The sequence below is a fragment of the Abramis brama genome, assembly GCF_963993115.1.
Source record: "Abramis brama genome assembly, chromosome: 7".
In the NCBI taxonomy this organism is placed as follows: domain Eukaryota; kingdom Metazoa; phylum Chordata; class Actinopteri; order Cypriniformes; family Leuciscidae; genus Abramis; species Abramis brama.
This window is the reverse complement of record NC_139969.1, coordinates 13,429,138-13,449,870: the sequence shown is the minus strand read 5'-3', so window position 1 is coordinate 13,449,870 and position 20,733 is coordinate 13,429,138. Positions and strand designations below refer to the sequence as shown.

Here is a 20,733-nt window from a genome sequence, read left to right as displayed (position 1 = left end):
TCCTATGGAGCAACACACAATGAAATGAAGTTTTTCATAAGCTTTTGTAATAGGAAAAAAATAGCAAAATCACCTGATTTAGTGGGCTGTTCCTCGGTTTCCCAGGTGTAATGATGCGAGGTGTCAAAGCTTCTGTAGAGAAACACTGAATCTGACAGATCTTCCTACTCATCCTGTCTCTCAAGACCCTCCCCTTCCCACCCACTCCACCAGCTTCACCTCGCTCTCTCTCCCTCTCTCACTTTCTAATAATCCCATCCATGTAATTATTTTTTGATGTAAACAGACTGTCCAAACTGGCATTTGTAGCTGTAAATGATAGCCAACAGTCAGCAGAAAGCATGAACAAAACAGGAACCATAACATGACCCAGTGTCCCACAAAACATGACTGATCCACATGGATCATGAACATCAAATGGCACAAAGGTTAATATAATAAAAGAAAATATGGAATAAAAAAACAGAATTTCACAAATATACGTAGTAATTTTTTATTTTTTGAAAATGTATCACGACAAATGAAACCAATGAATAAAATAAGAATGTGCGTACATTTTGTTAAATCGTGCGTGCATTTTAAAAACAAAGTATTTCATGGGTGCACTGCTTCTGAATTTATTTGTTGATCTTAAGGAAGGACTGCCTACGATGAGGTCAATAACACCAGGAGAAAGCTAAGAAGTTAGCATTATCTTTCATCTCAATGGCAGTTCATCAGCGGGCACAGGACAACTTGGAAGTACATGATTTAAAACGTGTCATCTTTGCTCATGGGAGCGCAGAACTTTTTGAGCCAATCATATGAACTGTAAATGACATCAGACAGTGCTGATTGGCTGATGGCACCACAAAATGGACACAATCACAAACCCTTCACTAGTGATTGTGACATAAAAGGCTGCCTACAGGGAAAGATCCATTTTAGGCATTTAAAGCCCAAAGTACACTTCACAGCCCAATTTTTGTGTCCGCGCGGGCGGTGCGCATACAACAGCGCCAGTGCTGGGTAGTAACTGATTACATGTAATCTGGATTATGTAATCAGATTTCAAATATTTAGTACTTGTAATTAGATTATATTACATTATAAAAATGATCATAATCAGATTACAGTTACTTTTTTATGGATTACATGATGACTACATAGACAATATGTGTTCATATACATATACATAGTGTTTTGGGAGCCTGAAAATGCAAACTTTTGAAAACGGGTTTCACAGTGCAAGTTTTTGAAAACAACACCATTATTGTCTCTGTGTAAACTACAAAAACGGTGTAGAAAACGGTGACGTCATGCACCTAGTTTTTCTTTACAAAGTGACATCACCATCTACTGTCCTGGCTTGCATAATACAGCGTTTTTAACCGTTTTCGCGAATCCATGTGAACGGGATCATTTTGACAACATTGTCCTCTGTACACGAAAAACGCAAAGGAAAAACCTTTCTGTTTTTAGTACATCATTGTCGTGTAGAGGAGAGCGGGGCACAAAGTAACGCTTTTTGACTTTCTCAGTTTGTGTAAATCTACTTAGGGTTCAGAGTATTTATTTTTTCCCACATTAATTTCCCACGTCTAGTACAATTATGTGGTTTTGTTTTATTAATACAGTATATACTTTTTTCTTGATATACTCCGAAAGAATGGAAGTGAAATGTGACAAAATGCCCCATAGTTGGGGTACATTGTAACATGACCATATGACAGCTTAAAATGTTATCTGATCTAATAAAAAAATATACAAGACAAACTAAAATATTTTCTAAATAAAATACAATTATTAACTTTTTTATAAAATAATGTCATTTTTTAATAATTAAATATAAACTCATTTTTGAGTTTTGACTACTAACACAGGAAAACACAGCTATACAACATAGTTCAAAACAAATAAATAATTAGTAATTTCTGAACATTGACTCTCAGTCTTTATTCACCTTTTTGTCATGTTTTCTCAATAGAATTAATAAAAGTATAATATAATAGCATATTTCTAATAGGGGCACATTGTAACGCAGTGTGACAACATGCCCCCGCCTGCACAACTGGGATTTAAACCCAGCTAGTGTCTTCTGCTAGTTATCGAAGCATTAAAGAACTATCTCAACTGTTAAATAACATATTGGAGATTAAAATAATATCAGATTTGTCTAATTTTAAATAAACACAAAAAATAGAGATGAAGAATTTACTTAAGTAAGAAACTTACTTTTGCTATGGTTTAATAAATGTCTATGGATATCTTCCAATTTTTTTTTTATTTTGGCGCAATTCTTTCTCTATATAGTGTTGATATGGCAACTAGTAAATACACCAAGTTTCGTCATGCTAGCATGTGTGGAAGTATTTAAAACAAGTGTGTTACAACTAGCCCCGTGTTACGTTGTGCCCCGCGCTCCCCTAAACAAACATATTAGATTACTTTTGACCTTACTCGTTTATTACTTGGATATGAATGGTATTATTGTGTACAATATTGATACTACATTAAAAAAACAAAGAGAGAGAAAATATTTTCAATGAAAGACTGCAGGGGGGTTAAAATAATATAAAAAGAAGAATTAGGGAGAATCAACAAATTATGAATATACCATTGTGTGAATAAATGGTATATTCATAATTTGTTGATTCTCCGTAATTTGTAGTTTACAGAGACAATAATGGTGTTGTTTTCAAAAACTTGCACTGTGAAACCCATTTTCAAAAGTTAGCATTTTCAGGCTCCCAAAAACACTATTGTCGTGAAAATGAACGGTCAAACTGCATAACGAGTTTTCAGTTTTTAGTTTAAAGCGGTGTCGTGTAAATGGCCCCTAAAAGTTGTCAGGATACATTACCTAAAATGAGTAATCTAGATTATGTTACTAACTACAATTTTCATCATGTAATTTGTAATCAGTAACAGGTACAATTTGCAATTTGCAAGTAATCTACCCAGCACTGAACAGCGCATGTGCAAGCGCTTGAAAACAACGTCCACTAGTTGAACCGCCGAACACGTCATTCTGCGCTCACGGCCAAAAATATCTACTATACTAGAAGTAAATATTAGAGATTTATATGTTGCTAATTTTGAATTAAATGGAGAAAGATGCACTGGATCTCCGTTCCCCTTAAAATATGAGTGAAAACATGATGATGAAAAACCGCAGTTATAAAAGATTAGACTAGGTTTTTTCAACATCATGACTTAAATTATAAAAGAAAATGAAAAACTAAAACTTGGAAAAATAAAGTCTACCTTTTCAACCCGACCATGATATATCCATCAAGAAACGTAACTCTTTATAAAATAAACAGTTCCCAACTTCACCCAAATCCGAGAGGTAAATGCAGTCATATTTTCTTGAGGACGGTGACCCTGCTGTTCAGCTCTGGTTTGTAGAGGCCAAAGCCCAGGCAGACGGGCTCGGTGAAGCTGGTGCTGAAATTGTGCAAGGGGAGCAGGGTGGAAGCCGATCCTACTTCTGAAAAGGTGATGGAGCCAGAATTATAGTCCAGAGCCACTGCCAAATGGTTGCCTGACATTTTTACGGAGAGCTGGGTTTTCTTTCGGTTATGCCAGGCAGCAAGTTTCCTGTCATGCTGCTGTGTCAGGCTCCAGGATATCTGAGCAAGATAACAGAAAATCAACTAACATTGACATTAGATGCTTATAAACAAGTTTAATGTGTATATAATTTGAATTAAGATACATTTTCAAAGAAAATATTATCACGATGAATCAAAAAAAATCTAAATGTTACATTTAAAAAAAATATTAGATAATAATAATTATTAAAATGTGTTAAAAATAGACATTATTCCAACTGGTTTCTATCCACTGATCATAAATAATGAGATTTCAAAATTGTACACAATTATTATGAATGATTTGTGGGTCTGTGGCATCAAAAGTTAGAAAACCTAATACACAATCTACCTTATTGCAGCCAAAGGCCGTGCCCTCTTTTGCTTTTCTCCCAATGCTGTGGTAAGTCACTGCTATATCCCAGAAACCCTCCACCTCCAGCTCCCAATAATGGTTTCCTGAAGAAAAAATCTGACAGGAGACCACCTGAGACCAGTGGTCGAAGCGGTCAGGATGCTCAGGGACAGGCAAACGTTTTTTTACCCTCATCACTGAGCGTAGGTCTTCAGAGATATTTAGGAGTGGATGGGCTGAGTTTTTGTCCAAGGTTAATGGGCTGCTTACTAAATAACAAAGAGAAACAGGCATTAGAAATGTAGCCACTAGATGGCACTATTGAACAAGGCAAATTAAGCAATAATGCTTCTGTAAACTGTTACAACACACTGAAAATATTGATCATGCTTAGGTTTGCTGGAATTAAATTACTTAAAAAATCTAAATGTCCATGGGGCATCATTGACTTGTATGAATGATAATACGCACAGAGATCTCTCTTGAGCTCAATTAGGCAGTGCAGGGTCTCAGATATGAATTCTCTGTATTTATTTTCCACATTTTCTAAGACACGTTTCTTATTCACGCTGGGTTGAGGCGGTGTGAACAGAGGGGAGTTGAGATCTGCCATCATCCTGCAAGAAAGAAGAAAGTGACTAATACAGTAAAACTTTTACCCCCGGTTTCACAGACCCAAAAATGCTGTTTTAACTGAAAGCAACTTGCACTGACATATCTTAAAATATGCCAGTGCCATTGTTTTGTCTGAAGATGCACACCAGTAATGTTATTTTCTAAGGCATGTTTATAAAAGCTACTTAATTGTCCTAATTGAACTAAGGCCTAATCCTGGCTTAATCTTAACTCTGTGTGAAACCAGGCCATAGGCTACACACACATTGATTAAAATTCAAAACTAACATACAACTGCATTCACAAATCACAAGATATTTCTACGGCACACTAAAACAATCACAGTTTATCTAAAGACTCACTGTGAATCCTCTGTTTGGTATGCCTGTGAAAAAGTAGGACTATATGAACAATCGCAAACGTATCTCTCATTTTAGTCACTTTTATTCTGAATGACATCTATAAAGACCCTTTAAGTGATATATGATGCCATAACTAAGCCTGTGGATACATTAAAAATGTTATCTGTAACAAAGTTTTACAAACAGCATACAATGCTCTTTCTAGCATATAATTCTGTCGTTCATGTCTTTCTGTCATCTAATTTTTGATGGCTACGTAATGCCATTCTCAGGGGCATTTGTTGACCATAAAAGGTGATTAACAATAGCTCTATAATGAAATAAAATCTACACAAAATATGCTTTTACTGTATTATTTTTCATTATTTTAATGTAAAGGAAGTAAAAAAAGTTTAAAAATGCATACATTTCATTAGACTTTGATGTGTCTTTATTTGAATAGAATGATGATAATACAAGCATAAACAAAATGTTATATTGTTTTCAGCATATGGTAATGAGGTTTTATGAGCATTTAACCTGGAACCAAAAATGTAAATGGAAAGGACACTTTGGCTCCTCATTTTAGTTGTCCTCTACAAATCATCACTGCATCACCTTTATCATGAAGTATGTCCTCATACCCAAATTAACAGGAAGGGGTCTCTCTCGTCCAGCAGGGAGCCGAGGAAGCGGTGGATGCTCTCAGTTTGGTTTAGATCTTCTCTCACCCTGCTGCAGTCTTCCTGCACCCTCTCCGTGGCCTGCTGTCTCTCCTGCTCAGTGATGTTTATTACAGCCGACACTAGTCGTCCCACAACAGTCTGCAGGGCTGAGCCCATCTGTAACACCTGAGAGACATCGCTCACAGAGGAGTCCTCCTAAAATAAACATACATAAAGCATTCATTCAGTTATATGAAATCCTGACCATTAATCATTATACTTCAGGTTAGGAATAATTTGTTTATTTGATATGAGACACCAAAGATGCTTGAACTTACAATGATGGTGCGACAAGCATTTTGATGTTCTTGAAGAATAATTTCACCTTGCTTTACTTTCTCTTCTGCTTTCTCGAACAGGCTCTGTAATTTGACCTATAAAATATTACAGGGGGGCTTTTTTTAAAATTTGAACCCTGGTTTAACAGACATTGTCTTTTATCATGTTTCACAATGTTAAATATTTGGGTTATACGAATTAATCCTAGGTATTTAGGTTATGTTTCACCAGTGGAGGAACAAGTGTTTTATACATGGAGTGGCCATGGCTAATTTAAGGGGTCCACAGACCATGACAGAAAATTAGTGCATAACCCAAACCTGGCATCAACAAAGAATGAATGAATCATACGATTGCTGATTACTTGGACTTCACAATCACGCAACGGCCACTGTAGGTCCATAAGACTGTAAGTGCATATAAGTGTGCCATTTGGGAGAGGGCCCTAATCTCCCCTCATTATAGCACCCCTTTTTATGATTGGTTTGTAGCTAGACAACTGTTTCTTACACTTTTAACACTGTGAGGAGGAGTCCCAATTCAAAGGCTCCTTCAAATACTGCCTCTAAATGCGTCCTTCGTCCGAGGCAATGAAGGATACAACAGATGGATCCTTCGCAACCTTGTCTACAAGAATTCAATGTGCACTAGTGACGACAGGATTTTTTTGAGAGAAATTGCCAAATTACACTCATTAAATTACAAATTACACAATTAAACGTACGTATTGGGTTTCAGCTTACTCAAATATCTAATGATACAAATGTAAAAATAAAAATATTCAAGCCATTCAAATGCTGACATATCTTACTAAGATGCGATTATATATACAGTAGTTTATACTCTTTATTATGTACAGAAATGGACCATGGTGAACATATTTAGACAGTTTGTGAACCCTGTTTTGTTTGCAGATAGTTTAATGAAGGATGCAGCCTCTGAATTGGGACACAGCTAGTGATAGCGGCTCGCTGAAGCCTATACACAATATCCCAGGAATCGAGTGAGTGAGAAACCGTTTCCTCCTATTAAAATGAGTTTTCGGTGATCCGATCACAAGTGCTCAGCAAGACACATTACCATTTACACCAGGCTAAAATGCGTTTCAAATGCGTCTCCTGTGACCACTTGCTTTCTGATGGTCGAGACCCTCTTATTTCGTGACACTCTAGCCTACATCACTTTTACTTTCAGCACACAAACAAACAAACCCGTGTCACGCAGCTTATGCAAAATATAATATAATATAATATAATATAATATAATATAATATAATATAATATAATATAATATAATATAATATAATATAATATAATATAATATAATAATGTAGTACTATTCTTTTTATTTGAGTAGGGGATATGAGGTCCTGGAAATTACTTTTTGCAGGGTGGGATGTCTGATTTTACAAAGACAATAAACCGGTGTAAAGCAGAGTAAACAGTCCCAGGACATTATTAACAATCCTACAACAGGACTTTCACTTAAACAGCAATAGATCTAATAACTTACTTTGTATTCCTCCTCCACTTTTCTCACCCCTTTGACCTGGTGTTGAGCATGCTGTCCTTCCAGAATACAGTCTTGGCAGATATATTCCCTATCATCCATGCAGTAATACCGGAATACCTCCTGATGGGTGGGGCACCTGCGGCGGGTTACGTCCATCAATGGCTCCACCAACAGGTGAGTGCTGTAAGCTGGCCGTTGCAGATGTGGCTGCAGATGCTGCTCACACAGAGAGACCTCACATCGCAGGCAGGTCTTCACAGCTGCTTGAACCTCTTCACCCTCGCCTTCCGGACAACAGTCACACACAACCAGCCCCTGCTCCTCCAGGCATTGTGGGCATGCAAATCTTTGCTTGCCACTCTGGGTCGAGGCCTCTTGCGCACAGGCCGGGCAAAAGCTGTGGCCGCAGGGAAAGGGTTGAGCCCAACAAAACAGGTTGCGACACATGGGGCATGTGTGCTGTTCCTCAATGGAGCCCATTGCAGCTGTAAATTTGTGAACAATTAATTTGAATAATAACTTAATTATAATAATTTACTCATTTTAATAGTGCCCAGTTAAGTAGAAGCAAGGAAATGATTGGTGACTCATAAGAAGTCAAATCATGGCACATGGATTTATACAGACCCATTTGGCACAAACGAATTACCTTAGCTTACTATTTAGTTAATCTGCCTCCTAATCAACTATTTTTAGAAAGCTGTTCTATTTGACTACCAGATAAATGAGGTAATCTCCTATGCATTTCTATTAAAGTCATTACGATATTACATAAAAGGTGTTTTTTTTTTTTTTTTGTCTATGTAAATTAATATGCTGAGAGGTTAAGTCACTCTTTAGGTTTATTCCTCCAAAAAGTGTAAACACTGGCACTATCAGAACAATGCAGTTTGTTGAGTATCCCAACGATTGGGATGAGATTTGTTTGAAGAGCAATGGAAGAGTGTTCGGAAACTGTTTGAAATCAGTGATTCATTTTGTAATTCTGTTTGGTTTCGCTGAGGGCACAGACATGCAGAAATGACACTTCACCTTTGTCAAATCTCAACAAATCTGCCCTATTTGACCCAAACGTTTTCTCTGCAGACAATACCAGATCCAACTGGGGAATCAAGAGATCACCTACTCAGTGGCCCTCTGACCTGAATTAGTTGGTTACAATTACATGGTTAGCATTATGATGCACATCCTAGCCTATATAAAACTGGGGGGAAAAATAGACTTACCCTTTGTGTCCTGCAGCCTTTTGTGAAAGCTGGATGTTTTCATACAGAAGCACAGCCAAAATGTACATGTAAGAGTGTGCGTGTATGGGGCAGCTGGCTTATCCTGCAGTCTTCTTAACCAGACTGACTGACCTCTCAATACAGAGAACAGCTAAGCCATCACATGACCTGTTCTTTACAGAAGCAATATGAGGGATTTGTGAGGAAATGAAATGAAAGCAAATAAATGTCACCTGGTGACTGTTTCTAGAATAAATCAAGATATAGTATAATAAAGTATTCTCTTATAGCTGTTGTAATACACAACACAAGTTACTGAAGACACAAAACAAGTAATACATTTAAGTGCTAACAGTGAATTAATGTGTAGATTGGAAGCACTACATGTGACAGGTATGTCAGAATGCATTTTTTTTTTATCAAAGTCTCTGTATTTTATTATAACAGAACAGCATGTACAGGCTTTTTTGTTTTTAAGCGTTTCATACATTTCAATACAGGCAGTTTAGACAAAAAGTATTCTCATCGCTTGATAAACTTAAGGTTGAGCCACTGCAGTCACTTGGAAAAAAAAAGTTACTAACTTTTCTTGGATGGCAGGTATCAATTACATAGAAGCCTATGAAGGAGTGAGCCAGCTCTCAGATTTCATAAAAAATTTCTTAATTTGTGTTCCGAAGATGAACGAAAGTCTTACGGGGTTAGAACAACATGAGGGTGAGTAATACTTACAAAATTTTCATTTTTGGGTGAACCAACCCTTTAATTTTTCAGTATGACAAATAACGTGAGTAAGCCGGTTAGCCGGAGACATGCACAATATAAAACACAAAACTAAATTATTTGAACACCCGGTAGAAAATATATACATCAATAATTAATCATACTTAAAGGTTGTGATTCTGAGAAGCAATGTCAATTATCTTGTGACGTGTAGTCGTAACTGATTGGGATTTGAATTTCTGACGACTCGTTTAGTCAATTCAGAGTGACTTCTAAGAGACTTAGAGACACATAAGAGACTTCTTTTAAAAACATTACAAAATCTTACATATCCCAAATTTCTGAACAGTAGAGTGTCAATGTTCAGAAATAATTATTATGTTTTGAATAATACTTTATAGCTGTGTGCTTTTGGTATGTTCATTGCCAAACTCAAAAATTACTTTATTTTTAATTATTTGAAAATGTCCATTGTTTTATATAAAAAAGTTAATAATTGTATTTTATTGACAAAATATTTTAGTTTGGCTTATTTATTTTTTATTAGATGAGATAACATTTTAAGCAGTAATAGGGTCATGTAACACCCCTCACATGGGTCATGTTGTTACATTTCCATTCTTTTGGGGTAAATTAAAAAAATTACAGTGTATTTTTTCCACTGTATTAATGAAGCAAGACCACATAATTGTACTAGACGTGCAGAATTAACGTGGGGGGAAAATACTCTTAACACCAAATCGATTTACACAAACTGAGAAAGACAAAAAGTGTTGTGCCCTGCTCTCCTCTAGGTTTCATGTTATTCATGGACTACAACCATTGTCCAGCTCATCAAGCACATAAATTCACATCCTTGTGGTAGTTGTAGTCCTTTTAAGCAACTTGTTAGCAACGTAGCTACTCAGTGTCACAGTAAACTGAACAGTTTTTGTACAACTCCAATATTATGGCTAACACATGTGAAATTCAACGCGAACAACACCTGGGCATATTTACACCATTCTCATATAAAATGCATTTTTTTCATAATAGCCTAAGAATTATTACCAGATTACATAATCTAAAAAAGAAAATTGTGTCACAGACCTCAGGCAAACGTAAAGGCCTCGCACATTAGGCAGTTAAAAACCAAACATGATTCGTAATGGCTGGTTAATTACTCTGCGGAGACAGTGTCCGGATTGGACCGACAGACTCACAGACAGACATCCGTCGATGCCGCAGCGCTAGAGTGCTCAACAAAGGCTCAGGCCGGGGAGAGGGCCATTTTTACCAAATACAAAGGAAGCAGAGCAGCGAGGGAGGGGATGACTGTGGGAATGACAGGAATAGCGAAATATCACTTTACGAAATCGCAATGTGCCATCAAACCAAACACTGAACAATGGGTGAGAAGTGACCAGTCACGACTACAACAATATACAGTGTAACGACAGTACAGCAAATAAATAATTTAGATGTCGAACTGCGTGCTGTCAAAGCCGACTGCGCATCACGGTGGCAAAATGCCGGAACAGCAATGATGATATTACGACCCAGACACTGTACGACGTAATCTACCCTAATTTCACAAACAGCCGAGAAAGATTATCGTCTGCTGGTAAGTGTTTATACCATTTACAATCCGTAGACTCCAAATGTCAGTTACGTCAAAGTATTTCATGTAGTCATAAGAAATATGAATCATAATTGGTTATGATCATAGAGCGCGCCGGAGGACGCAACAGGTCGCGCGTACAGTAGAGCTGTAGTTCCCGCGAGCATTTTGCTGACGTAATTATGACATTTGTGCAAGAATTTTACGAGGTGTATTATAGCATAAATTGAAATGCTAGCTAAACACTTTATTGTGTTTTGGCATTAATATTATTTTAATAATAACGTCTTGAGTTTTTATACAAATTATATAATAATATAAATGTAATATGTAAGGAATATGTGGTTAAGCAAATGCTGTGAAAGCCAAATGATAAAAAAATTAAATAAAAAAAACATGCACATGAAATACATCATACTGTTGAGGAGGACAAGGATTTATTATATTTTTCTAAAATAAATACCATGACATTGGATTATGCTACTGAAATGGACTCACCTGAAAACATGACACATCTGTATTATAGACAATCAAAATTTAGATATTGTTTCAAATTCTATTATTTGGCTTAAATTTTAATTATACAGTAATGCCGTTGACGTGAGAATCTCTGCAGGTCATTTTAAGTTCTAATGAACTTAATGCAGGCCTGTTGAATGCATTACATTAAGGAGCTAAAGTTTACAGTCATATTTGAGATTGATTTAAAAAGGCAATCACATAACTCAGAATATGACATTATAAAACAATATAACACGATATGATAACTATGAATACATTTGGTCCCCTGCCATTTTTTGGCAACAGGTTACAAGACATTTTTTCAAAATGTCATACATTATACGGTATCTCAGCCTTACATGCTCTTGGTGTCTAATTATTAAATACTCAATCCTTAAGACTTAAAAACAGGTTTAGGGGAACGCCTTGAGACTTAAAAACAGGTTTAGGGGAACGCCTTAAAACTTGGGGGTGTAAGAGAAAGGAGGGGTATATGCATGAGTAGGTGGTGTTCTGCGTTATTTGAATGCAAATGCAGAGAGAACAAGCCGAGACTGTGTTTGAGAGAGAAACAGGGAAAAGGAGGTGGAGAGTTGTCTTTGGATTTTAGTTAGACACTGAATAGACACAGATTTAGTTTGCCAAGTGCTTAGTTCACTTTTGAGACGTTGCTTGCTCATGTATGCACTTGGCCTTTCGCCTTGTAGCTCTCTATATAAATGAAACATGGATTTTTGATTGTTTCTCAGAACTAATGCAGTGAGACTTACTGTAATTTAGTTTAAAGAGAAAGATTTTCAGTCTGATTCAACCCATGGGCCATTTAGACATTGACTTTCCCCTGCATCATGTCACGCCGGAAACAGAAAAGACCTCAGCACTTTTTCAGCCCTATCCACAACACTTCGTGGCTACTTCAACATGGTGAGAAATGTTTTACCGTTTAGTAAGAGAAGCTCCATTGTTTCTGCCAGCGAGCCATCTTGCAAATGCCATTCGAGATATTTGCTGTGACATTAATAGATTCATACGTTTAAAATATCTGATCTAGTTAAGAAAAGTAAAATGAAGCAGAGTAAAAATAAAAGGAAATTCAGTAATATTTACATATACATAGATCCCAACAGCTTCTGTTGAATATCCAATTAGTACTTTCATCTTTTTCTGACTCAAGCTAAGAATTTAGACCACCCACGATATTGTATGTATAGCTATTAGCTAGTGAGAATGAGAAGACCAAATAGCAAAGCAAACCTAAAGGGAACAGAGATGCGTAATATGCTGAACTGGGTTTTGAAAAGGGAATTAGAAAAAGGTTGTGGAAAAAGGTGGACAACATTGAAAAAGAAGGAGCCACTTGAGCGGGAATGGCATGAGACTTAATTGTCTCTGTGAGGCTTTGTGGTCGTGCAGTCAGGCATTAACTGCCAGGAAGTACGTGCATAAGAGTGTGTTGATCTGTGACTTAAATTCTAGAGTTCTATTAGTATGGGAAGCTCTTTGTGCATCTCTCCCTAGTATATGAGTGTGAATGTATCTCTATGTAATTTTGTATTCATGCTGTTATGTCCTCTGTAAATTCACATTGGTGTCTGGATATGGCTCCAATGCTAAAGGTCACTTATTTTAAGCAATCTAGCTGTTTTTAGTGGTTGACTATGGCATTAAGGCTCACTGACCTTTCAGGCTTTGTTGGGTTAGGAGAGATTTTTTTAAAAAATATATATGGGATGTAATGGAATATATTCACTTACACAATTTAGAGGGTGGGTAGGTGGGTCAGTAAAGAGGTTTGGGAATTTTGTGGCGAGGTTCATTGTCCATGTTCATTGTTGCTGTGGAAACAAAGTTGGCTGTTAGCAGTGCTAAAAGCATTGTAAGCTGGTCAAGGGATGGGATTTCAGAGGGAGTGAGGGGATAGAGAGAGAGGAGAAGACAGCCATGTGCAAGACTGACTTAAAAAAGAAAAAGTACAAATTGTGTTTTAATTAAAAAAATATATTTTTTAATATTACAAGTTAAATGTTAAAAAAAAGATTTATGATAATGGGAGTTTAAGTGGCACAGTAGGTGCCATTGATGGGAGCCTTGGTAAGAACAGCAATACTATACTTTGGTTGGCATTTAATAGAAATACAGTGTTACAGGTCAGCCAGAGGTATCCTCTTCTGTGAGCCTCCCCATATGCTATGTTTCCTTGGTGATGCTTGTGTAAGCAGTGAGTAAAAACAATTTGGAAGCAATCAAGGCGACAACAAACTAAATAAAAGGAAAAGAACTAAAGATTCGAAATTGGGTTATGAGGTTCATAAGGCTAAAAACATTTGGGTTTGTCAGTTCACAAGTGCAATAACAACAATAATGTGGCAGACAACAAACAATGAACATGTAAGAACCTAGCGAGAATAAAATGAATTAAATTACAAAACTAATTATGTAATTAAATATATACAATCTATTTTCTCTTTACTCAATTACCTAATGACTGATTTAAAATAATGAATGTATTAAATTATTATTAAATTAATTAAAATAATACATTTAGAATGATTAATCAAACTGTACATTCTATTATACTTATTAGATATTGTAGTGGCTACCTTAATCAGTTTCATGATTTGAAATTAAAATAGTGTATGAGTGTCTTTTCAACTATATAACTGTTTAGTATCAGTTTCCTGACGTGTTACCGTTTTTATTCTTGCTTTTTATTGGACTTGGATTTTAAACGTTAGACTAGACTAGTATCTGTATGGCATAAATTGTTGCATAAATAGTTTCTCTCTAATTTCTTAGAGGAGCAGTTGGCAGTGAAGTCCCTCACCTCTACTCTTGCAAAGAACTGCGCTTCCTGCTCTTCCTCATACTCTACAACTCAAAGCTGCCAATCTACTTTAAACCCACCGGTTGAGAGGCTCACAACACCTTCTCTGACCAGACCAAGCCATCGTATCTTTCACATCCCCTGCCAGCCCAATCAATTTCCTTTAAACCTAACAGAGTCTCACCTTTCCAAAATTCCTGACATACCATCCCATTCTACTAATCAGCCTATCACTACTCCTGCACCAACCGTGCTCTCTACCCACAACATCACTCACTCACCCATGGCTTCTCCAAAGTTAGGCGTGTCAGCAACCACAACCTCTTCATCCTCCTCCATTGCTGCTTCTCTCTGTGTGCCTCCGCATCCTGGAAGCCCCAATTCTGTGCCTCAGGGTCCCCCAAGTCCAGTTACACCCTCTTCCAGCCCAAGCTCAGTCCCTTCAGCCCCAGCATGTGCACCCGTCAGTATTGCTTTTATCTTGGAGGAGCTACGTGTGCTGCAGCAGAGGCAAATCCATCAAATGCAGATGACTGAGGAAATCTGTAGGCAAGTACTGAGGCTGGGAGGAGGATCTTGTGAAGTGGATTCAAAGCCATTCATACTTCCATCTCTGCCACAGCTTTGTTTAAAAGGTTCTGATAACAACCCCAGACCCTCCCGACCAAAGTCATCACCTCCCCCTACCTCTGTGGCTCCTCTTTTGGCCTGTTTCTCATCCCTGCTACCACCTCAGACCACCTCCAAGTCCTCCAAACATGCCCACCCTCTCTTGAATGTCTTACGCCCCCATAAGGCACAGTATGACAGTGGGGTAGTTACTCCAGCAAACTTCACCAATCATACAAGTGGTGCCACATCCTCATCAATGCCCACACCTGCTGCCTCAAACTATCCACTCACACTTTCCCTTGGCCTATCATCACAAAAATCATCCAACACCACAGCAGCCAGTGGAAACAGTAGTCTTACCTTCCCGAACCAATCTCTATCAACAGCTGCTGTCCCTACTGCCCCCTCACAGGGTCCAAAACTCTCTGCTCAAGGAGGTACGCCTGTCTTATCATCGGGGCGTATGCATCATGCATGCCGATTTTGTCGGAAACTCTTCAGCAGCGATTCATCCCTGCAAATACATTTGCGTTCACACACAGGGGAGCGTCCTTACCAGTGCCCTGTATGTTTCAGTAGATTCACCACACGAGGGAACCTCAAGGTCCACTTCTTGCGCCATCGTGAACAAAACCCTGAACTTTCTTTTTCGTTGTTTCCCTGTTCACTTTTTGCATCTGTAACTGGGGGATCAATGGGAGGATCAGCACAAACTCAAACTGTCACCTCCAACAATACAAATGCTATTCAGAAGCATCAGATCCAGCAAGAGGATGATATGTGTGGTGACATTCTTGAGGGCACTACTGCCTCAACACGCGCCACACCCTCATCTCTGCCTCCTAGTATTGATTTGGCTCTGCTGACCACTGCACACTCTCTCCTTCAGCTCAACCGTGCTGCTGCTGCTGCGGCTGCTGCAGCCTCTACATCCACTACCTCTTCAATAACATCCTCATCAACATCCTCTCTGGCCTCCACCCTTCTTTCAGCTCCTGCCTCATCCACCTCCTCCATTGCTGGTGTATATAAAGGAGTGAAACAACAGCGCTTTGATGAGAACACCCCACCTATACCTACTCTGCTGCCCCATTCTGCTTACTCACAGCTTGCAAACTTACCCAAAATCTTCTTCCCAGCATCTTCCACTCACCATCTTCCAGGCCATGGGTTTCTCAGGCAGACAACTCCAGCCGGATCATTTCTGCCATCCCCGCAACAACATATCACATCCCCATTCACAGCTTCATCCGCAGCCCCTTCCATCTCAACTTCCACCTCGGACACATCAAAGCTGCAGAGACTGGTGGAAAAGTTAGAGAAAGAACCACACAGTCAGTCACACTGGGTTTCATCCATTGGGGAGACTTCTACCAGCAGCCATAGTGTAGCAGGTGCATTAAGCTACAGCAGCAGTGGTTTAATGAGCACAAGCACATTCAGTACAAATGTGGTCACCTCACTTCCATCATCTACAATCCAAATACCATCATCCCTCTTCAGCAAGGAGTCACCTTACCTGGGACTTATGAACTCTGCTGGGACACTTGCCCCAAATCAGTGTAGTGTGTGCCTGCGGGTGCTAAGCTGCCCAAGAGCGTTGCGTTTGCACCAGGCTACTCATTTAGGTGAGCGACCCTTCCCCTGCAAGCTATGTGGTCGTTCCTTCTCAACTAAAGGAAGCCTTCGAGCACACCTTGCCACCCATCGAGCCCGCCCACCAAACAGTCGTGCCCAGAATTCTTGCCCCTTATGCCAACGGAAGTTTACCAATGCCCTTGTGCTGCAACATCATATCCGCATGCATTTAGGAGGACAGCTACCACCAGAGAACATGCTTGATACTTCAACAGAATGTGATACTTTGTCCCATCCCCAGTCTATTGAGCTCTCTGCTTCAGAGATAAGCCCCAGCACTATGGATGTTCAGTTATTACATGCTGATCTACAAACAGTATCAGATTCTAGACATACTGAATCCCTTGCTAACAGCACTTGTCCCACAGTATGTCCCGCAACCTCCAGCTTACCTGCTTCACTTAGCTCAGGTCGTATACCACCTTTCGACCTAAGCCCTGACCCCTCCCTGAATCCAACCCCCCATTCACCTCCAACATTCAGACCTGATCCCCCTGAGCTCTCTCTCGGTGTACCTTCTCCAGTAGAATCTGCAGCCTCCCTTGTCCCTCCTGCCACTCAGTCAGCATCAGCAACAACTGGTCCTTCTGCCACTAATGAACTATCTTTTGAACTATCCAGCAACACTGCCTCCTTGGAAGACAAAATGATTTCATGCTCCTCTGCTGTAATGAAAGCCAGTCCACTAAGAGATGACTGTGAACTCAGTGAAAATACATCTCTCTCACCCATTTCAAATATAGAGGATTTTCTTGGTATACAAGCTCATAATGCATCCAGGGATCCTCGGCCACATCCAACATCAACACCACCTTCTGTTCTTGCGCTGAGATCTGAGAGTGTGTCTACTTATACAGTACGCCTAGATGAGCCTGACCAAAGCCTTGTCCAAACATCCAAATCAATCCCCCAAGAGTTCCCTAAAGAAGAAAAGATGGAAGATAATATACATAAAACACCAAAGAATGGTCAAAGGACAACTCCAGATTTGAGTATTAATGCAGATATGGGGTCAGACACTGCAGACAAGACAAGTGAGGACGCAGCTGAGACTGAGAGGCCTGACATACATGTGCAGAAGAAGGAAACTCACTCTAGTTCAACCTCAAAGGATAAAGTGGACCTTAAAGATACAACAGGAACTGAAATGGACAAAACAGATTCAACTGGATGCATATCACTGACTCCCAGTCTTCCACCTCCCATGCCAGAGAAAAAAATCTACCATTGTTCTGAGTGTGGAAAAGAGTATGCAAGTCGCAGTGGACTCAAGGTGAGTGGCCTTTTGAATTCATTAAAATGAACAATTATTGTCATTCAATGTGAATAGACAGTTTAACATGGTACAATGTCTTGTTGCAATTTGAGAGATACATGAAAATAAAATACCATCTCTTACTATAACTTCTAGGGACATATGAAGCACCATGGAGGAGTTGTCAAGGCACCTCGAACTCCTGCAAGGACCAAGGGCCCAGAGAGAGTGTTGCATCATGAGCGGTCACAAACTCACCACCTTGCAACCTTCCTGCCACCAGGGCATCAATGAGTTTCTTAAACCAAGCCCTCCAAAAACATCAGCAAGCATCAGAGACCTCTCCACCAATCGCTGTTAAAGAAACAGAGAGACAAAGTGTTGAGATCAATCTAATAGCTGACAAGAAAAAGGAACTTATAAAGGATAATTATGATTGTTGACTTCACCAAAAAAAAACAAAAAAAAAACACAGCACATAATGCCACACATGTACACACAGAAATCACAGAGGGTCTTAACTTGGTTTAAAAAATGTTCCTGATCTTTCATATTAAAATACCTGCACTGTGTATTTTAATATATGTAATAATGTCTAAATATATCTTATAGTACTTCCTTTAATATTATGTGATGTTCTTTTTGATGAATGTAAATTATTTTGTCTGTGCAAGGTTTTCATGATTGTTTTGTTTACTCTTCCAAAGTTAAGATCTGAAGGTAGCTAAGGATTTAAACAATAGATTTGGGTGAGAAACAGAGCAAAATTTATGAAGCCAATGATGAAAATAGACTAGTTCTTCACTAAAAGTTATTGTATTGATGTACTATTTCTTTATTAACTCTGTAAGGATGGTAAAATTTGGAGGGAGTGCATTTCAAATTAAGAAGTATAAAATGCACTAAATACAGATTCTGAGAAAGTCTTTATTTGGTCAAAGATCTTGTTAGGCTAAGTCGATACCTTGTTCCATTATGTTTTGGAGGGCAGTCATGCACAAAGTGGACAATTTTATCAACATTTGGCCAAAAATTCGAGCTCTTATCAATTTTCTTAATAAGCTCAAATGTTTAAAAAGATATCCTCAAAATTCTTAGCACAGACAGAACAGCTGGAGCCCAGAGGAAATGCATGTACAATTGTTTTCCTAGATCCAACCAGTGCTTTTGACAAGCTGATATTTAATACACTTCATAAAATTTACACTAGGCAAATTCACATGAAATATTGTTGACTTGTACTTATTTGTACTAAATCATCAGAATTTTAGTTTTAAAATTTGAAAAGCACCAAAACACCAAACTGTAAATATGACCTGTCAACCTATGTCCATTGTATCCATGTTTGTCCTGTCCAGCTGTACAGTACTAGACAATATACTGCTCTTAACACCAACTAGATTAAAGAGTCGGGAAAGATTGTTTAACATGCCTGTATGTTAGTCAGTGTAAACTCTTGTTACTTTAATATTGTCAGTGTAGTTATTGAAAAAGGTAGAATTTGACTGATTCTGAGATGAACCATTATCTAGCTTAAAAGATAACCCTTTCTATATTTCTTGGTGGAAATGTTTGTTTCTATGGTGATGTTTGTTCTTTGTCTCGATACTTTTACATGTATCTTCCATAGAAATGAATTGGGTGTATGAGTCTGACTGTGAGTTGTAATTTCATGGTACAGCTAAAAGATCAAAATGGAAATAAAAATCTGTGTATACATGACAATAACCAGAATATGAAATTCTTTTTACTGCGCACACCTTTTTTAAGACTATAAATCTCATTTACAGTGATGTTACTCTTCCTTGGTGGTCTGTGGGAAACAGTTTTCTTCACATACAGGCATCCCTAATCCTCTCACTCCCTAACACAATCAAACTCCTCTGCACTGCTTCTGTGTGTGCCACATCAAGCGCAGTGAGGGAGAAACTGGAGGAAGCGTTGACAATCTGTCTGAGCACTGGCCTCTAATCTCTTGCACCATGACAACCATGCAGAGGCACATAAGGAGGACGGGGGGGAAAAGTGTATAGTCTACATGTTTGTTTGCAGGGGTATGTGTATTCTGCTGTGATGTATGGGTTTTAATAGTGAGTACTAAAACTGTATAAAAAGGCTACAGAATTACAGTTACAAATGCAAAGTGGGTAATGTGTATAAGCTCACTATTCGTAAATCCAAAGCTGGACTTTATGGCTGTAGTGGCATTTAAAAAAAAAAGCCTGTCTCCAAGGCCAACGCTCTGAGTCGCAAAATATGGCATACTAAGCACAAAAACTTGGACTTGAGGAATAGAAAAACTTATATGGCTTAATAAATAATCTTTTACTTTGTTACCTACTGAATGGATGTAGCCTACTATAAGAGAAGGTCAAGGGTGGTTTCAACATGTATGGATGTGTGGAACACAAGATAGATGATAATGATACACTGATAATGGCACATACATATTCGTAAAAAAAAAAAGAACTTAAAATTTCAGAAAAACCAGGATGAGTTCAAAACGCACATCATGTCTTCTGAAGTCAACATACCTTGACAATTTAACCTTTTTATAAAAGTACATTTTCACCTCTATCTTTCCACAAATCAATCAGGGCGGCCCAGCAATAAGGATTGAAGCTCTTCTAAAAGTAAAAGATAGGCTCCTGATTAGACACTTGATACAGTATTTATATTTTTCTCATTATCAATATACGCAACATGTAATGTCAGAATCCCACCAGTGGGTGGCAGTGTTAAACCTTAGCTCACGACTGAAGACAACATCGGTAGGTTACAAAAAAAAAAAACACACACAAAAAAAAGGGATATACTGTGCATCCATTGGCAACTGAAAGGCTGTTAAATCATAAAATAATGGACTGTGGGAATTTGTCACAAGTTAAAGAGTCTGGATAAGATACACCATTGCTAACCTAATTAAAATCTAAAAATTTAGATATAGGTTAT

The 20,733-nt window shown here is 38.3% G+C and overlaps 2 protein-coding genes across 4 annotated transcripts; one reads left to right on the top strand and one right to left on the bottom strand.

Moving 5' to 3' along the window:
• Positions 1 to 2,269: 2,269 nt before the first annotated feature.
• Positions 2,270 to 8,747, bottom strand: trim110 (tripartite motif containing 110). Of its 2 annotated transcripts, none has more exons than XM_084118859.1 (8): positions 8,629 to 8,747; positions 7,403 to 7,887; positions 5,890 to 5,985; positions 5,531 to 5,767; positions 4,908 to 4,930; positions 4,402 to 4,547; positions 3,928 to 4,199; positions 2,270 to 3,614 (listed from the first exon to the last, which is right to left on the bottom strand). In XM_084118859.1, exons 1-8 carry the CDS (start codon positions 8,669 to 8,671, stop codon positions 3,342 to 3,344), a joined length of 1,575 nt encoding a protein of 524 aa, XP_083974985.1. In that variant the 5' UTR covers positions 8,672 to 8,747; the 3' UTR covers positions 2,270 to 3,341. The 2 variants fall into 2 exon arrangements, with proteins under 2 accessions (XP_083974985.1, XP_083974984.1); XM_084118858.1 differs by having other exon boundaries at positions 3,201 to 3,638.
• Positions 8,748 to 10,551: 1,804 nt separating this feature from the next.
• Positions 10,552 to 19,513, top strand: sall2 (spalt-like transcription factor 2). 2 transcript variants are annotated; one of them, XM_084118850.1, is made up of 3 exons: positions 10,552 to 10,954; positions 14,249 to 17,799; positions 17,938 to 19,513. In XM_084118850.1, exons 2-3 carry the CDS (start codon positions 14,560 to 14,562, stop codon positions 18,073 to 18,075), a joined length of 3,378 nt encoding a protein of 1,125 aa, XP_083974976.1. In that variant the 5' UTR covers positions 10,552 to 10,954; positions 14,249 to 14,559; the 3' UTR covers positions 18,076 to 19,513. The 2 variants fall into 2 exon arrangements, with proteins under 2 accessions (XP_083974976.1, XP_083974975.1); XM_084118849.1 differs by lacking the exon at positions 10,552 to 10,954 and adding an exon at positions 12,184 to 12,376.
• Positions 19,514 to 20,733: the final 1,220 nt, after the last annotated feature.

Coding starts and splice junctions, on each gene's coding strand:
- trim110 (XM_084118858.1), bottom strand. CDS start 8,671: ATGAAAACATCCAGCTTTCACAAAAGGCTGCAGGACACAAAGG. Junction 4,548..4,907: donor TACCAAACAGAGGATTCACA/GTGAGTCTTTAG, acceptor TCTTTCTTGCAG/GATGATGGCAGATCTCAACT. Junction 4,200..4,401: donor TGAGCTCAAGAGAGATCTCT/GTGCGTATTATC, acceptor TTTGTTATTTAG/TAAGCAGCCCATTAACCTTG.
- sall2 (XM_084118849.1), top strand. CDS start 12,301: ATGTCACGCCGGAAACAGAAAAGACCTCAGCACTTTTTCAGCCCTATC. Junction 12,377..14,248: donor TTCGTGGCTACTTCAACATG/GTGAGAAATGTT, acceptor CTAATTTCTTAG/AGGAGCAGTTGGCAGTGAAG. Junction 17,800..17,937: donor CAAGTCGCAGTGGACTCAAG/GTGAGTGGCCTT, acceptor TATAACTTCTAG/GGACATATGAAGCACCATGG.